At 39.9% G+C, this 20,945-nt stretch overlaps 1 protein-coding gene across 2 annotated transcripts; it reads left to right on the plus strand.

Moving 5' to 3' along the window:
* The first annotated feature begins 2,512 nt into the window (after positions 1-2,512).
* Positions 2,513-20,481, plus strand: fbxo15 (F-box protein 15). 2 transcript variants are annotated; one of them, XM_033018920.1, is made up of 10 exons: positions 2,513-2,890; positions 3,595-3,690; positions 8,074-8,178; positions 9,328-9,570; positions 10,395-10,601; positions 12,149-12,278; positions 16,937-17,019; positions 17,306-17,451; positions 17,945-18,069; positions 18,597-20,481. In XM_033018920.1, the coding sequence occupies exons 1-10, from the start codon at positions 2,739-2,741 to the stop codon at positions 18,864-18,866; spliced, it is 1,557 nt and encodes a 518-aa protein (XP_032874811.1). In that variant the 5' UTR covers positions 2,513-2,738; the 3' UTR covers positions 18,867-20,481. The 2 variants fall into 2 exon arrangements, with proteins under 2 accessions (XP_032874811.1, XP_032874812.1); XM_033018921.1 differs by having other exon boundaries at positions 2,575-2,890; positions 3,631-3,690.
* The last annotated feature ends 464 nt before the right edge of the window (positions 20,482-20,945 follow it).

A 20,945-nucleotide genomic window follows, 5' to 3' on the forward strand; every position in this document is an offset into this window, starting at 1 on the left:
TCGTCACAAACCTCCAGTCTGAATAATGTTCTTCCATCACAACCCTATGTGTTTTATCAGTAAGCCAGTTCTAAAGCAATACGATCAAGTTGTTATTAATCCCATGCATCTTAATCTTCCAGATTAGTCTGTCAGAGCAGACTTTATTAAATCCATCTATACTATTACGATAACTCTCATCTTGACCATTTCCGGTTTGCATTGTTTTTTTAATTTGCACATAAAAGGGTACCATATATCGCTAGGATTTGCCACCTTACTCGCCGTTCTCCTCTGCTCCAAGGCACCAAGTTTTGTTCCGATCGGTGGAAGATTACAAAAGTTATGAAGGTTTAAAAAATCATGAGATCAGCAGATTGGTCTTCTCGCCTGTCAGTCACCATGAAGGTAACGCCCCTTCCGGCACCGGCTGGAGAATAAAGTCCCGGAGGAGGGGCGGAATCCGTGAGCACGTCCACAAGCCGCACGTGCAGAAGCCGCCCGTGAAGAAGCTGTCCTCGCGGGCGGGGGCGGGCTGTCTGTGAAGGCGGGGATGGGCTGTGGTTGCGGGCGGGGGCTGTGAGCGCGACAGGCACTGGGGACTGGAGCACTGAGTGAGTTCGGAGTCGAGTCCTGGAGCCAGGAGTGCGGTCGGAGCCAGGGCCGGGAACCGGTGAGCCCACACATCCTCCCTCCCCTACACCCCCCTTCCCCTACAACCCTCCTCCCCTACATCCCCCTCCCAAACCTCCCCCACACTCCCCCTCCCCCCCCCCCCACACCCCCCCTCCCCCACCCCCCCTCCCCCACCCACACCCCCCCTCCCCCACACACACACCCTCCCCCACACCCCCCCTCCCCCACACACCCCCATCCCCCACCACCCCCCTCCCCCCCCACCCCCCTCCCCCACACATCCCCCTCCCCCACACCCCCCCCCCTCTCCCCCACACCCGCCCCCTCCCCACACACCTCCCCCACCAGGCCCCGATGCCCCGTCTGAAGCAGTCCCCGTCCCCCGGCTACAGAACGCTCCTGCCGTTGAGTTGAGGGAACAGGTGAGTGGTGGAATATTGCGTTGGAGGACCAGGCCTCCCGTGTGACTGGGATCCAACGGGTCCGACTTAGTCTAGTGCCTTACTAAAATTCATGTGGGTAACATCCACCAAGCTATCAGTGGATTAGTAAGATTTTGTGGAGACTATGTTGATGAAGTGTCTCCTGTGGTTTGAGATGTATGCTTTCAGCAGTGCAAGTCTCAGAGGCATATACAGTATATAGGGTGGGGATCACAATTGACTTGTTAAAGTGTGTTAGGTCTTGATTTTGATCTGTAAACTCAAACTCTCACAACATAAGTATGTCACCTCATTCTGAACTCGGTCTGAAGGGTCCCAACCCAAAATGTTCTCTGCCAATTTTCCTCCAGACGCTATCTTACCTGCTGAGTTCCTCCAGCTTTTTTGCTGAAGTATGCTGCTTTTTGAATTCACTTTGTATGTAGATCTACCCTGGCAGAAATTGTGCTGCAGTACAAGGTTGTTCAAGGAGTAAAATTGTAAATTGTCCCTGTTGTGTGTAGGATAGTGTTAATGTATGGGGATTGTTGGTTGGCGGGGACTTGGTGGGCTCAAAAGCCTGTTCCCGCGCTGTATCTCTAAACTAATCTCCAGTTGGTCAGGCAGCATCTCTGGAAGACCTAATGTTACCTATCCATGTCCTCCACAGATCATAAGTGATAGTAGCATAATTAGGCCATTTGGCCCATCAAATCTACTCTCCCATTCAATCTTGGCTGATCTATCGCTCCCTCCTAACCCCATTCTCCTGCCCTAACCCCATTCTCCTGCCTTCTCCCCATAATCCCTGACACCCGCACTGATCAAGAATCTATCCATTTCTGCCTTAAAGATATCGTAGTATAAGGAGCAGAACGGCCAGGTTTTGCAACAGCTTCTTCCCCTGAGCCATCAGACTCTTGAATCCATGTAATGAGCCGCCACTATTATCTATATTATCTTTTTATCTATTTTATCTTTTATCTATTTTATTTTGTTATTTTATGTTGCGCGGTGAGCCAGATGCAACAAAAAAATTTTCAGACTTGGTGTATTTTTGAATGACAATAAAGTCTTTGATTGATTGATTGAAAAATATCCATTGACTTGGCCACCGTGGTAGGGGTTTGATGCTGCCTGACCCTCTGAGTTAATAATAATAATAATAATAATAATAATAATAATAATAAACTTTATTTCGGACTCAAGGTCCAGACGAGGGGCAACATTACATTAAAAAATGCATTGCATATTAAAAAATATCATAAAGTGCATATAAAATCTTAGTATATCACTTATAAAAGCATCATAAATTAAAGTTACTCCAGCACACTATTATTTTTTTTTAAACCAGCATCTGCGGTTCCTTTGTGTCCACATTCTCTCAATGTATCCATTGCACGGCGTGACGTCATAAAGGCCGGTTGTTGCCATCCCTTCATTGCTATTGGTCGTCTGGCGATATTGATACATCCATCCATCAGGGGGGAGCCCCGCCTTGTGGGAGGTGAAGCCCAGACCCTGCGGCACCTGCTCCCTCCCCCTGGACACCAACACTAACCGGTTGCTCCATCCACACCTCCTCTCCCTTTCCACCCTCAAACGCCGACCGACTTACGCCCGACTTTCCCCGGCCAGCCAGCCACTCCTCTCGGCCGCGCTGGTGCCAGTGTGTTGTGTGTTGTCCTCCTGCCGGCTGCGATGGCAACAGGCGGAGGCCGAGCGGAGGTGGCGAAGGGCCGGGTCAACCCACGACCCCGTGGTCTGGGTGTCTCCGCTCGGCTCACCCTGCAGCACGGCGGCTCAGAGCAGCCCGGTGCTCGGCTGCCGGCGCTCGGCCACGTGTGCTCCAGGTGAAGATTTATTTTCCCCACTGTGCCTGGTGTGTAGCGCACACTGTTGCTGCCAATGCAGGCAGCGTTGATCCATGCATTGTAGTCCCCAGCAAAGGCCCTTCCCTGCTCGTTAAACCTCGTGCCGGACTGTTGTGCACTTCCAACATTTCCGATGATTTTCATTTGATTAAAAATAGCGGAGTCAGGGGATATGGGGAGAAGGCAGGAACGGGGTACTGATTGGGGATGATCAGCCATGATCACATTGAATGGCGGTGCTGGCTCGAAGGGCCGAATGGTCTGCTCCTGCACCTATTGTCTATTGTCAGCATTCGTCGTGGGTTTCCTTCATTGCCTGCAGTCAATAACCTGCCACCCCCAAGCATTGACCAATTGACCGAAAATGTCATTTTGGTTTATTTCAGTGACATTAGAAAAAATGTAAGGATTGCATAATGTAGAATGTGAAAACCATCGCTCGGTATCGAAAGTGCAGCAAACTATAAACTCCATTAAAGTTTGGGTGGCATAAGGAACTGTAGATGCTGTAATCTTGACCAAAACACAAACTGCTGGAGGAACTCAGTGGGTCAGGCAGCATCTGTGGAGGGAATGGATAGGGGTTGTTTGCGGTTGGGTTCCTCCCACCTGACTCTTGTTTTTAAGGAAATGGTTGATCTCGTTACGTTTTTGTTCAGTTATTTAATGTTGCAATGTTTCAGTTTTGGACATAAACGGGGCCCAAGTCTGCTTTCGAGGTCCTACCACGGAACAAAATGTGGTAAATTGAGATCTACAAGTCTGACCACCGTTGAGAGGTAGGTAAAAGGTCAGAGGTTAGTTAATAACGCACGTATCAGAAACAATATTTCCCTCCTCCTGGCATATACACAAGGGCTTTAATGATATTGTCCTCTCAACCTGCATTACCTTTTAGGGGAGTGTTGAGTGGAAACTGCTGCAATTATATTTAGTTCCACATTATGAGGGGGCGAGAATTGGAAACATCAACTTTACCGAATTAATTCTCTGTATGGAACATTATTTTCATTTGAAGATCACTTTGAAAGTACATTTTGGAATTTTAAATATTAGAATAAAGAATAATTAAACCATTATTTAGAGTAGGTGGCTATTATGTTTGTTTTTATAGTTTGGGATTTGAAGTATTTTGTTTGATTTGTTTTAAATATGTGGCTTGAGGCATTCTGCACAATATACATGATAACAACTCATCAATCTAACAATTTATTCAATTCTCTCACGTTCAGTTTGGCCCAAATCACGGACTTGAATAATAAAATTGCCATTGATTAAAATGAATAAGACTCTTATTTAAGATTAAAATTATTATGATTGTACTATCCTGGATTATAAATTAAAAACAGAGGCATTTCAGGGTAACCAATGTCAATGGTGATTAATATTGGACATGTTACAATGCAAGCCTAAAGGGCCTATTCTGTTGATACTCACTTTTAAGGAAATTGGATTTATTGAAAATTGGGATCCATTTGTACAATCATTCATATATGTTTTATTATCTCAACTACCAAATATAAATGATATTTTGCTCAAGGGTAAATGGTTACATTTTTGAGTTGGGTCAATAAATTGTGTAGATAACGCTTTTGGTTCTCTATTTCACATGGGAAAATTAATTACAAACATGGAGTGAGAAAAACGCAAGCCAAAGTGGTCTTGTGAGAATTTGTTCAATCTTATCAGGAAGGCGATTGCCTAAAGATCTTTCAAGAAGAGAAAACATTTTTTTCTGATTCTTAAAAATGATTCAGAATGTAAGAAGTTCAGCTAAACCTTTGCGTCAAATATTATATATATAATATTTGACGCAAAGGTTTAGCTGAACTTCTTACATTCTGAATCATTTTTGTCAGATTTTGCCAAAATAGACTTAATGGCAGTCTATTTTCACTCAACACACCAAACAGCAATGTGATAGTGACAAATTAATGTTGTTTAGGGTTGAGTTAAGATATGAATCCTGCCTGGAGCAGTAATCTCCCCTGCTGTTTGATTTTTAACATTCACTGCAAAAGCCAGAGGATACTTGGTTTCAAGTGTAACAGAATCTCGCCTGTACTGCATTGAACTATCAGCTTAGATTTTTAATTGATCGTTTCAATGTTCCTGGGGAGTATTTTTGTGTTAAATTACATTTCAATTGAGATTTCGTAATTACTTTACATAACAGCAGATGCAATTTCAGATAAAACCAAGACTTTTGCCACAATTGTTTTTGCTGCTATTACAAATTTTAGAAACATACTTGACACTAATGTAAGTTACGTATGCATTGTTGAGTTTTGACTGATTTATTTTTCTTTAAAAAGGTACACCCTGCAGTTTGCTATTTAAAAGGTTTTTTTTCCCCCCAGAGTATAGCCATGGTATTTAGTCAAAGCTTCTGCCAGAGGTGTACTGATAATGCTTGGTGAAAATCTTTGAAAGTTGATCTGCTCCTTCATCCTTTTATGGTCCCTTGCATTTATTAGGGCTATTGTTGCTGCTGGGATGCATAATTGCTTATGGGGATGTTTTCTGCCTCGGTGCTGCACAATGCAACATATGCCAATGAAAACAATAGCTTTTATGTCTTCAAAATCTATTTCTCTATTAAACAATTAGGGTGCTTTTAGCAAAAGCATTTACAATTAGTAGTGTTTTGAAATACATAGATAAGTTGTATATATTTTTTTGGTAGTGATGGAGAAATTAAAGTTAGGAAGGAAAATCTGCTATTTGGAATAATTTACATAGTTTGCTGAGCTTGATAATTAGCTTCTCTGCAAGAAAGAACCAGTTTAAAGTAAAAACATGATTGGGTGCTCACTGATCATTATAAAACATTAAGGCATATTTATTGTTAATACTATTTGGTAAATAGCAAACCTCTGTTTCCAAATGAAATTAATTGTGGACCCATGTTAACTTGTTGCATGAGATCCTCAATAGAAGAATTCTCACCTGATACATTATACCTTCAAATATCTTGCCCTGTTGTATTGGATATATTACAGTGCCCTCCATAATGTTTGGAACAAAAACCATCATTTATTAATTTGTCTCTGTACTCCAATTTGAGATTTGTAATATAAAAAATCATATGTGGTTAAAGTGCACATCGCCAGATTTTATTAAAGGGTATTTTTATACATTTTGGTTTCACCATGTAGAAATTACAGCTGTGTTTAAACAGTTCCCCCATTTCAGGCAACATAATTTTCAGGAGTCAGGTGTGGATTTGTCAATGACCACTGTCCACAGAAGACTTCATTAATAGAAATATAGAGGCTACACTGCAAGATGCCAAACACTGGTTAGCCACACAAATAGGATGGCCGGGTTACGGTTTGCCAAGAAGTACTTAAAAGAGCAACCGCAGTACTGGAAAAAAGGTCTTGTGGACAGATGAGACGAAGATTAACATATCAGGGTGATGGCAAGAGCAAAGTATGGAGAAGAGAAGGAACTGGCCAAGATCCAAAGCATACCACCTCATCTGTGAAACACGGTGGTTGGGTGTTATGGCCTGGGCATGTATGGCTGCTGAAGGTACTGGCTCACTTATCTTCATTGATGATACAACTGCTGATGGTAGTAGCTTAATGAATTCTGAAGTAGAAGTATACATCCTATCTGCTCCAGTTCAGACAAATGCCTCCAAACTAATTGGCCGGCAGTTCATTCTACAGCAAGACAATGATCCCAAACATACTGCTAAAGCAACAAAGGAGTTTTTCAAAGCTAAAAAACGGTGAATTCTTGGGTGGCCGTCAATCACCCAATCTGAACCCAATTGAGCTTGCCTTTTATATGCTGAAGAGAAAACTGTAGGGGACAAGCCCCAAAAACAAGCATTAGCTAAAGATGGCTGCAATACAGGCCTGGCAGAGCATCATTGGAGTGGACACCCAGCAACTGGTGACGTCCATGAATCACAGACTTCAAGCAGTCATTGCATGCAAAGGATATGCAACAAAATACTAAACATGACTACTTTAATTTACATGACATTGCTGTGTCCCACACATTGTGTCCTGATATGTGGGGACTATAGAAACATAGAAAATAGGTGCAGGAGTAGGCCATTCGGCCCTTCGATCCTGCACCGTCATTCAATATGATCATGGCTGATCATCAAATGGCTGATTATGTATATACATTGCTGTAATTTCTACATGGTGAAACCAAAATGTATAAAAATGGTCTTTATTAAATCTGACAATGGTGCACTTTAACCACATCTGTTTTTTTTCTCTTACAAATCTCAAATTGTGGAGTACAGAGGCAAATAAATAAATATTGGGTCTTTGTCCCAAACATTATGGAGGGCACTGTTCATGTTCAAGTCAAAGTGAGATTTAAAATCTCAATCAAGCTCTCAGTTTCTTTATTAGATGGGTAGATTGTCAGCACTGAGCTAACTTAATTGTACACTGTCCAATGTTATTTTTCATTTAACCATGAAAAAAAGCAATATACAAGCTTAAATGGATGAAAACACAAATATTCATAGCATATTTGACTTTTTCCAACTTAGCTGAAGTTTTACTGATTTAACTGGCCTAGGCTTCAAGGCTACTGCATTTCGTTGTCTCTGTACTGTACACTGCACAATGACAATAAATTTGAATCTGAATCTGAGATTATTTCAACTGGACAATCCCTTTGTGATTTCCCAAGTTTATGAAAACTGTCCTGTAAATGAGGTTTTCAGTGAATTTATTTGTATGAATGTGATTTCCATTAATTAGTCTTTTTGTGTAAATCCATGTTAAGTTTCGATTTTGGGTTGAAGAATAAAAGCCTACAATTTCATTTATTTATATTGGTTACTTAATCGGTAGATTAAATTATGCAATTATTATTGCATTAACTTTTTCTTAGTTTTGAAATGAGTATGTCTGGTGTATCTTTAAGGTGTGGGTCATTGTGAGCATTTTTTAAATTATTACAAAAACAACTTTGATAAATATCTATGAAATGACATTACTGGTCATGCCTGAATGCATATTTTAAAATTGTGAAATATCTTTTAATTATTAGAGTAAATGATGAGTTGCTTTATTCTGCTCTCTTTCAGACTGCTATGGTTCCGATTTGGTAGATAAGCATATCTAATGGTGTTAAATATTGTTTTTCAAATTACAATGTAACAATCTGGCAATTATTTCTAGCTTACCATGGGAAGTTCTGCTGAAGATCTTTACATACCTAGATGTTTCTTGCTTGTTATGTGCTGGTTGTGTCAGCAAGCGTTTCTACCATATGTCAAATGACAAGTAAGTGGGCATGGATGCTTTTGTTTAAGGTAGATGGAATATTCTTTAACAATAGTAGTGATCTCTGTTAGGATCTGATCTTCCTGTCATTCCAGTCCAAAACTGCAAATAACATATGAGTTGACTAATTTTCCTTTTTTTCATGGTTAAATGAAACTTGTCTTGTTTTCACACCTTGTACTTCCTTATCTAAACACTTCCTTATCTATGTACTGCCCACTCCCCTGACATCCGTCTGAAGAAGGGTCTCGACCCGAAACATCACCCAATCCTTCTCTCCAGAGATGCTGCCTGTCCCGCTGAGTTACTCCAGCATTTTGTGTCTTATCTATGGGTAGACTAAGCTAGATCATTGAACTTCAGTAATTTGACTTACTATGACTGCTGAATTGAATTAGTGTTTAATTTTGTTTAGCAGAGTTATGAGCAGTCACTTTCAGGATCTTTATGGCGTTGCTAACCACGACTTCGGAATATTTGTGCTTATTGATGATCAGGGACAGAGGGTGGAGGGGCAACAAGATGTGGAGTAGGAGAAAGTAAAATGAATAGTAGATGAGGTAGGAGTGAGGGTGGGTAGGGAAGGTAACAAAAATGAGGGAAAAGCAACCCATTTGGCAATGGATTACAATGTTTTAAAAACTACAAAGTCTGGCTACACCAATTTTGTTGATCATTAATTTGGAGTTAAACAAATCATCTGATATTTTAAAATTGGGGCGATCTACCTTGTAATGAAAAAGAAAAATGCCTCTTGTTGATATACATTCTTAGTTTGTATAAGGCCACTGATTTCTGAATCAACCGTATAACTTGATGTTATAATCTACTGACCAAATTTAAGATTAAAAACGACTTCACTGAAAATACTGTTTAAAAAAAATGCTTGCCATATGGAACCCAAGTTGTTTTATTTTCTCTTGTTAAAGTTATGTTTGGTGACTTTCCTCCCACCAATATTTAAAAAATACCGGTTTTGCAATGATTTTTGTGTAATAAGTGACTTCAGTACCAACAGTTTAAACATTGTTGAATAATCTTCCACATTGGTTTGAGACATATCCCCAAGCTATCATTTATGATGCCACTGTAGAGCCATCTGCCTTCTAAAATCGTAAAGTATTTTGTATTTTTCTGTATCTTTTCCAGTTTAATTTGGCACAGAATCTACTGCTGCTATTTTGTCTCCAAAAGCAAGGCTTGGAAACCAAAAGCTGTAGGTATAGCTACTGAGAAGTTGAGTAGAATTTCTATCCAGGACAGTCCGCCAGGATTTTGGAAGAAAGAATATATACGTAAATGTACAAGCTCTGGCACAAGAGGAGTTGGGCTGTTGCTGAAATCCATTAACCGTTACACAGGATTACCCTCAAAATTGAGAGAAGCAGTAAAGTAAGAAACATGATTTAATAACAATGTCATATGACTGAAGTAAATATACGTACTTGTACATACTTATATGGTAATGAGTTGAATAACTTTTGCTGATGTTGGAAAAGTAAATTCTGATCCTTTTTACTACATAAATAGTCTTCATTGGTTAGTTTCAATAAAAAGTAATTGTAGCCCATATTTTCTGTATGGTTTCCTTTGGGGGAGACACTTAACTGGCTTTATAGAGGAAAATCAAGTATAATTACTAGTGCAACTCTATTTTTTAAAATATTTTGAATTGAAGTTAACCCTAATGACCTGTGGATGGAACATCGGGAGCTCGCGGTTCCGGGTGGAGACCGCTTTTCGGAGCTCCGCAATGCAACTTCTCCAGCCCGTGTCGCGGGGATGGAACGACCCGGAGCGGGGCCGTACATCGCCCGGCGTGGGTTTAATGACCGCGGGACATTCCAACGCCTGCCGGGGGCTCCAACTTTGAGACATTTAGACCCGGAGCGGGGCCGTACATCGCCCGGCTTGGCCTTAATGGCCGTGGGACTTACCATCGCCCGCCTGGGGCTTCAACATCGGGAGAAAAAAATGGAACACAGGGGAGAGAAAAGACTTTGCCTTCCATCTCAGTGAGGAGGAGATTCACTGTGATGGATGTTTGTGTGAATTGAATTGTTTGTGTGTCTTGTAGGAATTGTTTTGTTTGGATGGCTGTAGAAACGGAGTTTCGTTTGAGCCTCACTGAGGTTCAAATGACATGGAATAAATATTGTATTGTATTGTATGACAGTATAATCAAATCTCTAAAAAAAAAAGTGATGTATTTTCAGAGCTCTTGGAATTACCTGGATGATTGCTCTTTGCGAAAGAACTGGGAAAGAACATGTCTACGAGCAAGGTAAAGCCTGCTTCAGTGATACATCTGCTACCGTATGTTGGAACGGTGCAGTATGGCCTCCTCTGTGTGGACTCAAGACACTGTGTGTGTATGGAATCACACCATTATTTCCTCCAAGTAAAACAGCCGGAATGCATGGGTAAGCTTGGGGAGAATTGACTGTGCTGTCTGTGTAAGCAATTTAATTGCTTGTGATGTTTATCTGCACTTCATTATTTTTATTGTACAGATCGTGAACTAGATACAAGGCTGATTCCTCTCACCTCTGTCCTGCTTTAAATGGGTCTATAGAGCACTATTAAACTGAGGAAAAATTGCATTTTGATTCTAAATAAAATCTCACTTAGACTGTGCCATCTGTAGCATTCCTTGTTAGGGTGGCTGCAACGCAGTGAATTTCATCTATGTGATCTCTGCAATTTTCCTTTTGGATGTGATTTGGTGGCCTTTAACAGCAAGAGCACATGGAAGTCCTCTCCAATCCATCCTTGTCTCCTTTCATCAACGTAACTCATCTCAACCACAAAATACATTAGAATAGACAATAGGTGCAGGAGTAGGCCATTCGGCCCTTCGAGCCAGCACCATCATTCAATGTGATCATGGCTGATCATTCACAATCAGTACCCTGTTCCTGCCTTCTCCCCATATCCCCTGTCTCCGCTATCTTGAAGAGCCCTAGCTAGCTCTCTTTTGAAGGTATCCAGAGAACCAGCCTCCACAGAGGCAGAGAATTCCACAGACTCACAACTCTCTGTGTGGAAAAAGTGTTTCCTTGTCTCTGTTCTAAATAGCTTACCCCTTATTCTTAAACTGTGGCCCCTGGTTCTGGACTCCCCCAACATCGGGAACATGTTTCCTGCCTCTAGCGTGTCCAAACCATTAACAATCTTAAGGTATCTGGGGTATACTGAACACTCGGGTACCTGAATCATTATCTGAAGACTAGTGCTGTCACCCACTATGAACAAAGAGAGCACCTGTTGGCATAGGAATAGTCACTTCTAAGTTAAACATATCAATACATATCCTTCCGCTATCTTCCTGATTACCTTATTGACACATAACGTATTCCAGCCAAAATGGAAAACTTGGCTGGAATACTTTAAATCAATTTGAAATTCTCATTACATCATAGAAACTTAAACTGTTTGTGTGTTGAATGCCTCTTTTGTGGAACTCTTAATTTTCAAGAACAATCATGATGAAAATTGTGACTGACATTTTCACTTGGTTTCAGGATCGGTTGATCTTTAGCATTCTAGCTATCCATCTGAATGCATATTGTTGAGTTAGTTCGAATATATGTCGAGGTTAAGCTCTGATTATTTATTCAGGCTTGTGGACTATCAGATGAGCATCATCACAACCTTCTGTACACGTACTTTGAACAATTCTTTGGATCTAGAAGAATAAAGGCAGACTATTTTATCCTATTTCTTTGTAATTAGAGTTAATGCAGGGTAATTATGCAATGTGTAAAATTCTATGTTTCCCCTTTTATCATTTTGTTTCAGTTAAAGCTGTAGTGTCCTGTGGAAACATGCAGATCTGGATTTTATAAAGTGGTTTGCATAAATTGAGATGGTTATTTTAAATAAAAGGAAATGTTAATTTTCTTTAATCAACAGAAATTGAGAAATCTTTCAATTTAATTTCAATCTAAATTTCTAATGTTTTTTTTAGCCCTCGCCGGCGATCTCTACTTGTGGAATATGACCTGACAACTCTGGAAGAGTCCAGTACCTTTATTGGCTGTGACAAACTTATTAAGTTGAGGTGCTTATACCCTGGCTTGTTGCTGGGTTGCTGGCAAGTGAGTTAATGTTACAAGCAGTTTCACCAAGCAAGGTCACACAAACACAAATGAAATAACCAGACAACCTTTATTCACAACTCCTTGCACCCATTAGATTACTGGGCCTGGCATTTACTGTTCTGATTAAGTGTTATGTACATTTTGTTTCCCACATCAATGTGAGCAATTCACTTTAATTATTTAATGACAGGACTTGGAACAAGAGTTGTATGTAATGACTTGTGTAAATAATACAAGAAAAAATGAAGAGCACATTATGTGCATGTTATGAACTACATGCAAATTTACATGACTAAGTTTATTTGAAATTTAAAAAAATGTATTGGTAGATCTAAAGATCAGTTTCTATGAAATCCTAAATACACCCTACAGATAACTTCAATCTGGGACTAACTTAGTGGTTGGGGCAGGCTCAGGCAATCAAGCAGCATCTCTGGAGAGAGGGAATGGGTGACGTTTCGAGTAGAGATCCTTCTTCAGACATCACCGTCCTTCTCTCCAGAGATGGTGCCTGTCCCGCTGCGTTACTCCAGCTTTTTGTGTCTATCTTCGGTTTAAACCAGCATCTGCAATTCCTTCCTCTACATTCAATCTGTGACTCTAATGCTGTCAGTGATTGTAACAGATTTGGACCAGCCATGGCCATGGGAAGCCATCTCTGTTCTTCCTGGTTAGGGCAGTCTTCCCTGTGAAAATCATGATATGTTACTTCTTCCCATACCTGTTTATCTCCTTTCCCCTCTTGTTGCCATTGACAGATTTTTTTTTTACAAGTGCTGACTCTCTACCCAGGGGCCCATGTGGCACTGCAAAACATGTAGATTCAGGTTTTAATACTCTGAAAAAAGAATAAATCACACTAACAAATTAATGAAGGAAGGATGTTTAAGAAGGAACTGCAGATGCTGGAAAATCGAAGGTAGACAAATATGCTGGACAGACGCAGCGGGTGAGGCAGCATCTACGGAGCAAAGGAAATAGGCAATGTTTCGGGTCGAGCCCTTCTTCAGACTGATGTGAGGGTGGGGGTGGGAGGGGAGGGGGGTGGGAAGAAGAAAGGAAGAGACGGAGACAGTGGGCTGAGAGAGAATAGGGAAGGGGAGGAGAGAGGAAAGCAGGGACTACCTGAAATTGGAGAAGTCAATGTTCATACCGCTGGGGTGTAAACTACCCAAGCGAAATATGAGGTGCTGCTCCTCCAATTTACGGTGGGCCTCTCTCTGGCCATGGATGAGGCCCAGGACAGAAAGTTCAGATTCGGAATGTGACGGGGAGTTGAAGTGCTGAGCCACCGGGAGATCAGGTTGGTTATTGCGAACCGAGCGGAGGTGTTGGGCGAAGCGATCGCCAAGCCTACGCTTGGTCTCACCGATGTAGAGCAGCTGACACCTAGATCAGCGGATGCAACAGATGAGGTTGGAGGAGGTGTAGGTGAACCCCTGCCACACCTGGAAAGAATGCTTGAGTCCTTGAATGGAGTCAAGGGGGGAGGTAAAGCGACAAGTGTAGCATTTCCTGCGGTTGCAAGGGAAAGTGCCTGGAGTGGGGGTGGGAAGAGGGATTTTTTTCATCAAGTGTCCTTGCTGCTGCTGGACTATCATAAAACTGAGTGTTTGGATGGACTAATTATTGGTAAAGAGAAGCTATAAGAATACGGCTAGCTGCTCTTAAAGTAGAAAAATCAGTTAACCCTGACAGAATGCATCTTGGGTTGCTGAGGGAAGAAGTCACAGAGGTAGTGTCCATGGTCTTCCAATCACACAATGATACTGGGGATGGGTCCTGAGGACTGAAACATTACAACTGTTGCATCCTTCTTCAAACACTGATGTAGTTTTAAACCCAGAAACTGCAGACCAGTCTGTTTATAAATCTATATTACTAAAAGTCTGATCTTGACCGCTTTTGGCCCACTGTGGTCAAACGCCACCACCTACGGCCGTCATTCTTAGCCACCTCGCTCAGCGACCCACTCCGCCTTCCGGGACCGGAGGATTTTTCCCATCGATGAAAAATCAGAGCGATATTAATGTTTTTTTTTAAATCCCCATTCTCTCTGCTGCCCCCGCTGGCGGCAGGGGGGAAGGACTTTAAAACCCAGAAGTGTAGTCCCTCACTCAGTCTCTGCCAGATCCAGGAAGCGAGAGGGTCACGGCTCTCTGAGCTGCGAATAACACTGAATGCACGTCTACTCCACGGTGAGTCCCCTCAATGCGGCTGTAAGGTGGCTGCTGCCCAATTGTTTGCCTCGCCTTTTTAACAAGTTTGTGTTCACAAAATGAATTTTGGTTGTCGGGTGGCTGCTGCCCAATTTGTTTGCCTTGGCTTGGCTTTTAAAATTGTTGCAACGGTTAGCCCTCTGGAAACCAGTACCTTCGGCCCGCAACACCCATACTAGCGCAACAGAAAGCCCCCCCCCCCCCACCCCACCCACTGGTGAGCAATATTGGAATTGGTGGAGAGGTGGAATATTGCGTTGGTGACCAGCCCTCCCGTGTGATGCTGGGACCCAACGGGTCACACTTGGTCTAGTATTATATGGAAAGAGTAGGTAAAGTAAATGTAGAATGATGCTCCCGCCCCCCTGGAGAATGAGACTGGAGAATTAATAATGAGAATAATCCGAGACCTTGAAAATATTTATTTTTCGTATCTGTATTCCTGGTACAATACCTGTACAATAATCATTGACATTTTGAAGCACAAAGGGTGGAAGATCTTGATCACTATCAGTAGCATTTACATACTTAACAAAATATTGGGACCCGAAACCCTTCATGTCCATTGGACCTGAAATCATAAATCAAGTGCTGCCTTGAAAGTGGATGGATCCACTGGACTCTGCATTGAAAGAAATGCAGCTGACATTCCTATGCAACAAAGTAGAGAATCCGAATGCAAGAGTTAGCAATCGGTAGGTATGTTGCAAAACTTACCTTCAGCGGCGATGCAGTTCTGCCGCTGCCCGTGTGCGCGACTTTGTCGCCTTTGAGAGGGGGGCGGGTTTAAAACGCGATTTTCTCTCGGCTGTTGAAATCGATGTTGTTCAGCCTACTTAGTTCCTGACGAAAAATCGCTGTGAAATTCGTTCACTGCAGGTATTTTTAAACTAAATTGGGTTATTTAATTGTTATAGTAGATTAAAAATCATCCTCTAAAGCCGCGAACCCAGACGGGACGGATCTCGTGTAGGGGACAAGGCAAGGTAGGTTGTTTATTTTTACATTAAAAAGGGCTTCTTAAGATCCCTTTACACAAAATGTTATGTTGCGAGTAGCTGACTTGGGGGTCCATTCAATCCCGCAGTATCTTTCATGCCGCATATGGGCTTCAAATTCACCGCAATGGCAGCGTTCCAAACCAGCGCGTTCCACAAAATCCCACTTGCAAGCTGATTTAAATGGCCATTAATTTACAGCAATTGAACACTAAATCCCTTCCATTTGACCTATAAATTAATGTCGATGAGATTTAAAAATCATATTTTATTGTGAATTCTTGGGTGAATGTTCTTTGGACATTTAGGCTATTTAAAAATGTTAATCTTTCCTTAAGAAATGGATAGATGCTTAGATCTAGTAATTGAATTTTGAAATTAGCTACAATTGGGTAACTAACTAATTATATGCTTTAATTTCAGGTCATCCAAGTAAGATTGTTTAATATTTGTTTCAGAATGCTTCAATCTATAATAACTGAACATTTATTTCAGTTCTCTTAATTTTTAATAAAGTTATGGGCTTTAGACTGCTCTTGATCACAGCTTTTGTGTTAAGTCAATGGAAAAGCAATAGGGAACAAGATGTAATTTCCGAGTATGAAAATGGGCATAACTTTTTTAATACTGAAGATATGAAAGTGAATTATGTGTCAAATTAAACTTCCTTTTATGCTTTATCTGATGGGATAAATTGCAGACTTGATTTTTTAAATCTCAAAATGTTGTAACATTGCTACTACAGGTTATTAAAGATGTAGCAGTAGGGCATTTAGAACATTACAGGCACGTGGCACCTTAATTATATGAATAGACTCTAAAAATGGACATGGTTCTCTTCAGAATAGAGGAGGTCGCAAGCATAAACAGTAGATGGAGAAAAACTGTTTTAATTGGCAGTGATCAAGAATTAATAAACATGGAATTGATTGGGAAATAAAACAAAGGTCCTTGAAGGAAATCTTGTTTATACAGCAAGTAATTAGGGCCTGAAATGCAGTGGTAAGGGTAGTAGTAGTAGAGGCAGATTAAATTATAGCATTCAAAGGGGATGGAGCAGGGTATATATTTATTGGGAAAGAATTAGTAATGCACCAGGGAGTGATCTAATTGAATGGGACCAACTGGAATAATCTAATCAGTAGAGACTTAGTGGTCCGCAAAGCCTCTTGTGCAGTGAACATGCCGTGATAATGTTGGAATTATAATTGCACCATAAATTCAACAGAAAAAATGTCCAGCTATTTGTTTATTATGATAATTGGATAAATCTGAGAACCACATGTTTCATCTTCACAATAAGATGTGCCATGAGCAACAAAGTGAATGTGTTTTATTTTGCACCTGTGCAGTTGTGATGATACCAGAATGATCTTCCTGATGAATAATGACATCGGGCATAAATTCTAAATCATTATGTTTTTTTTAATGTTCTTAGGAGGATGGGGAATTGGCTGTTATTGTTGCAAATCTTCATTTCCATCAACTCATTGAGAAGAGCACATTAGGGTCCGTTTCCTGGTAAGGAGAATTGCATTTGTCTGAAATTCTAAAGAATAGCTAGATTATATTTCAATTATTCATTACTTGGGTTGCATTGTATTTATATACATTTATTTTTATAACTATAGATTACAAAGAGTGTCTTTGTTTATCTTGACGATCAAACTATTAGCATGAGGTTTAGATAAACTTATCCGAAAGATGTTCCTCTGCTATTGTATAACGTATGTAGATAGTGATTGCTTGGACATCGTGAAACTTTATTTTACTCATATTCTTTATTTGATATATTTTTAATTAAAAGCCCATATATGCCACCATCTCATGACCCAGTGGCAGATGATGTTGTCTCAGAATATGGGCTACTTGGCTATCATTGCCACATTGCTTTGCACAACGGGAGAAGCTCTTGCATGTCTGGCAGCTTTCACAACCTATACTGCAGAAAAGGTAATTTTGGTTTGTATGGCTTTTGTCCAAATGATATTTGCAACATAGTGGTTAAATTTTGGCTCCATTTCCCTTCAACGGAACAGGGAAGGGTTTTTTTGGTCTCCCTTTTACTCTGTTCTGTAGAGTCATTTTTATATAAAGTTGTCAATTTTTGGTGGCAACTAAACCACCAGGAGAGCAACAACGAGTCCAAAAGCAGCACTTTGATGATCAGGGATCTGTTGACAAGTGCAGCAGGGGAGGACTCCAGCTTCAAAATAGCCAATTTAATAAATTAAAAAGAAGTACTATTGGGAATGGAAACTTGAACCGTTGAAAGTGAATTAAACAAATCTTTACAGTTTTAAATCTTTTCTGAAACCATCTTTCTTTAGTCCGTATACTTTCTTTGCTAGTAAGTATTTTATTTCTATTAGCATTAGATTTCAATTTACTACTGTTTCCCATTACTGTTACAGACGTTATTACTAATGCTTTCTCATTATTTCAGAATCTGTCCAGAATGGCTTCTTGCAAATAATGATCATAAGTTTAGAGAATGAGTCCCAGCACAGCACCATCAGTGGAAGTATCTACATCCCTTGGAATACAGAGTTCTTAAAAGGCAAAATACAAGTATGAGAATTAGTATTCTGTGGTTTGATAATGATGATGCCCGCTTTTTGCTTTAGAGATCATATTTGAAGTCTATCTTTTAATCATCGATCATTGGGCCTCATCACCTTTGTCCAGGTGATTTCTTAACAGCTGCTTATTGATGGTGCACAAGACTCTCTTTAAATTGATGACGAGTGGAGGGTTTGGTAGAGGACTAGTAGCTATTAATATGTGTTCTTCCCTTCCATGTAGTCAGTTTTGGTACTTTATATTTGACAGGATATCAGAATTTGGATATTTTCCATAATCAAATTTATGTGGAATAGTGCAACATCACACGCCTAGAAACTGAAGTTAATTTCTATGGCTTTATGAAAAAGACATGACTTAAGTTACATGTCAACGTTTTAAACTAGTGTCCTATTTATCACATCACAATTAGTTTGCTCCTCAGACACACGTTTGATATTTGTTTAATAGCTCATATTTTCTGCTGTCAGTGTCTCATTATGTTTATGCCATCCTTTATTTACATTTTTTTCCAGCATTGTTGCTTGATGGATGTGACTGTTTTGGATGAAACAGAAAAGCCATTCTGGTGCATAAGCTCACCTGTGGCTTTGCAATCCACTTCTACACCTGACATCCGATTTAGCTATCTGGGCCAGAGACAGACAATTGAATACAAGGACCATGAAGGGAAAGTTCATATGGAGCTAATATGGTTGGAAGAACAACAGCAATATTTCATAGTCAGTCTTGTTCTTTACCTCAATGTTAGAAAAGTAAATGCCTGGTTTTCAACAAGTTACTAACTGTCTACATCAATATCTATATGGTAACCTTGCGAAAACATTTGTTTGATGGACATATACAATTGGCAGTAGGTGTGAGTCACAATGCTGCATTATTTGAGAACTTACAACGTGAAACATATTGAAAAGCTTATTTGATTCGATTGTGACCCCCAGCTATTGGATTTTAGCTACAGATGTCCACCAGCCTAATAAATGTTTAAAAACATTTTACGTGAGATTTAATGAGATTGATTGGTGATCGGTTGTTTATTTACACCTGGTGATACATTTTCATCCAGACAAATTGCAGGGAAGTTCTTTGTAATAGCAGCCATTTGAAAGGGCCCAGGATTTTTTTCAAGGCTGAGCTGCTGCATTTGTTTGCATCTGTATATACTCCATTTAAGGACGGATCTTTTGTAAACTGCAGGCAAATTCAGGCATAATATATAAGGAACTAAAAAAAGCCTGACAATTGAAATATCCAACAAAAAAAAAACTTAAAGTAAAGGAGGAATGGGGCTGAATAATTGAGTGGCAAGCAAGCTGAGGTCTGGTAATCTGTAATAGAAGTGCAGAGAGCTTTTAAGTTTGCATCCAACAATTATTGTTTGAAACGTATAGCGGTGGGAAATCTTTATATGTTTTGTTAGACCTGCATCTTCACATCTCAGCAGTGGAAATTTACAACCAGTTAATTTGAATGAAATGTGGTTCCTTGGCTCAAGAGACATCAGTCTACTACAATCGAAGTGCTGATAATAGCAGTTTCCAATTGAGCCTAAGGAGACTTGGGGAATAGGATGGCTAAAGAGACACTTGTGGAGCCCAACAATGCAACAGACTTTGATGGTTACTTTAAGTGAAAGGGTAATTATAATTAGCTGATTAATGATGAAGTACTTTTGGGATTATTGTAGTATTTAAAAAAAATTGGTGTATGTTTTCTTAAAGTACTTTGGTTGTAGAAACCCTTAAAATGGAAATGTAATTAATTGGATAAAGCACAGAGCTGTTTCACAGACTGTTGTGAAGTTATCTAATCACATTGGCCATTTTGAAAGTGTTTTTGTTAAGGAACTGCCCAGAAACATAATAACATTTAAAACCAGCTTCACACCAGTCCTTTGTGAATCTGTGTCAGTTCACACAGTAAAATTAAACTTAATTGAAATGCCATACTTTGTATCAGGTGGCATGTTTGTACTTCACTTTTGCTTTGAGTCATTCCTTTAACTTGTTTATTTAAATGTTATATGTCATCTTGTTGCATGTTGGGCCATGCAAAATTGCTGTATTGTGTTTATACTTATAATTTCAAGGCAGAATGGATATATTCAAATATTATAAATGATGCAACTTGAGGATTTCAGTGTCATTTCGTTTGTGTAAACAAAATAAATAACTGGAGTCAATAATATTGATCTATATTGTAAGTTGACATTGGATGTGACAGTATATTTGAGTGTATCAGTGTGTTCCTGAGGTTGATCAACACTTTATACTTGTATGAATAGCCTCCTGTGTAGACAAGAATCTTGGCCAGGAGATTATACCAGGTATTTTGTATTGTTTTTCATAGTAAGGTTCATATCCTGTATTGGTATTGCATAAATAAAAGGATATTATGGATCTTAAGATTAGTGAGTTTATTTTGTGTACTTCAGGAAAGAAGAATGGCTTACTGTCCTTTCCCAAACTTTGGTAGATGTTGGTCATCTTACTTCAGTGCATCATTTGTGCTCAAGTGTTCCATCAGCTTGTTCTCAACAAGAGATTAATTTTATGAAGCAAAGGAAATATTTGAATAATTTTCATTATGCAGACTACAGGTGCATTAGTCATGATCCTGTGTAATTACTCTTCTATTAAATAACTTAATATTTGGTGTTGATGTATAAAATGGGTTGAATTCTTCTGCAAACAAAATGTTCCAATAGCTCAATAATTGAAAATTTATTGTCTGGTGCTCTTGTTTCAAACATTAAAAAAAAAAAAAGTGCATTTGACAACAGAAGTTTACATATTAAATCATTCCAATTTCAGAGTCTGCTAAACTGGACCTTGCTTTTATTGTACAGTGCCCTCCATAATGTT

This window comes from Amblyraja radiata, chromosome 4 (genome assembly GCF_010909765.2).
Source record: "Amblyraja radiata isolate CabotCenter1 chromosome 4, sAmbRad1.1.pri, whole genome shotgun sequence".
Taxonomy (NCBI): domain Eukaryota; kingdom Metazoa; phylum Chordata; class Chondrichthyes; order Rajiformes; family Rajidae; genus Amblyraja; species Amblyraja radiata.

Coding starts and splice junctions, on each gene's coding strand:
- fbxo15 (XM_033018920.1), top strand. CDS start 2,739: ATGGCAACAGGCGGAGGCCGAGCGGAGGTGGCGAAGGGCCGGGTCAAC. Junction 3,691..8,073: donor AGTCTGACCACCGTTGAGAG/GTAGGTAAAAGG, acceptor AATTATTTCTAG/CTTACCATGGGAAGTTCTGC. Junction 17,020..17,305: donor ACATTAGGGTCCGTTTCCTG/GTAAGGAGAATT, acceptor TTTAATTAAAAG/CCCATATATGCCACCATCTC.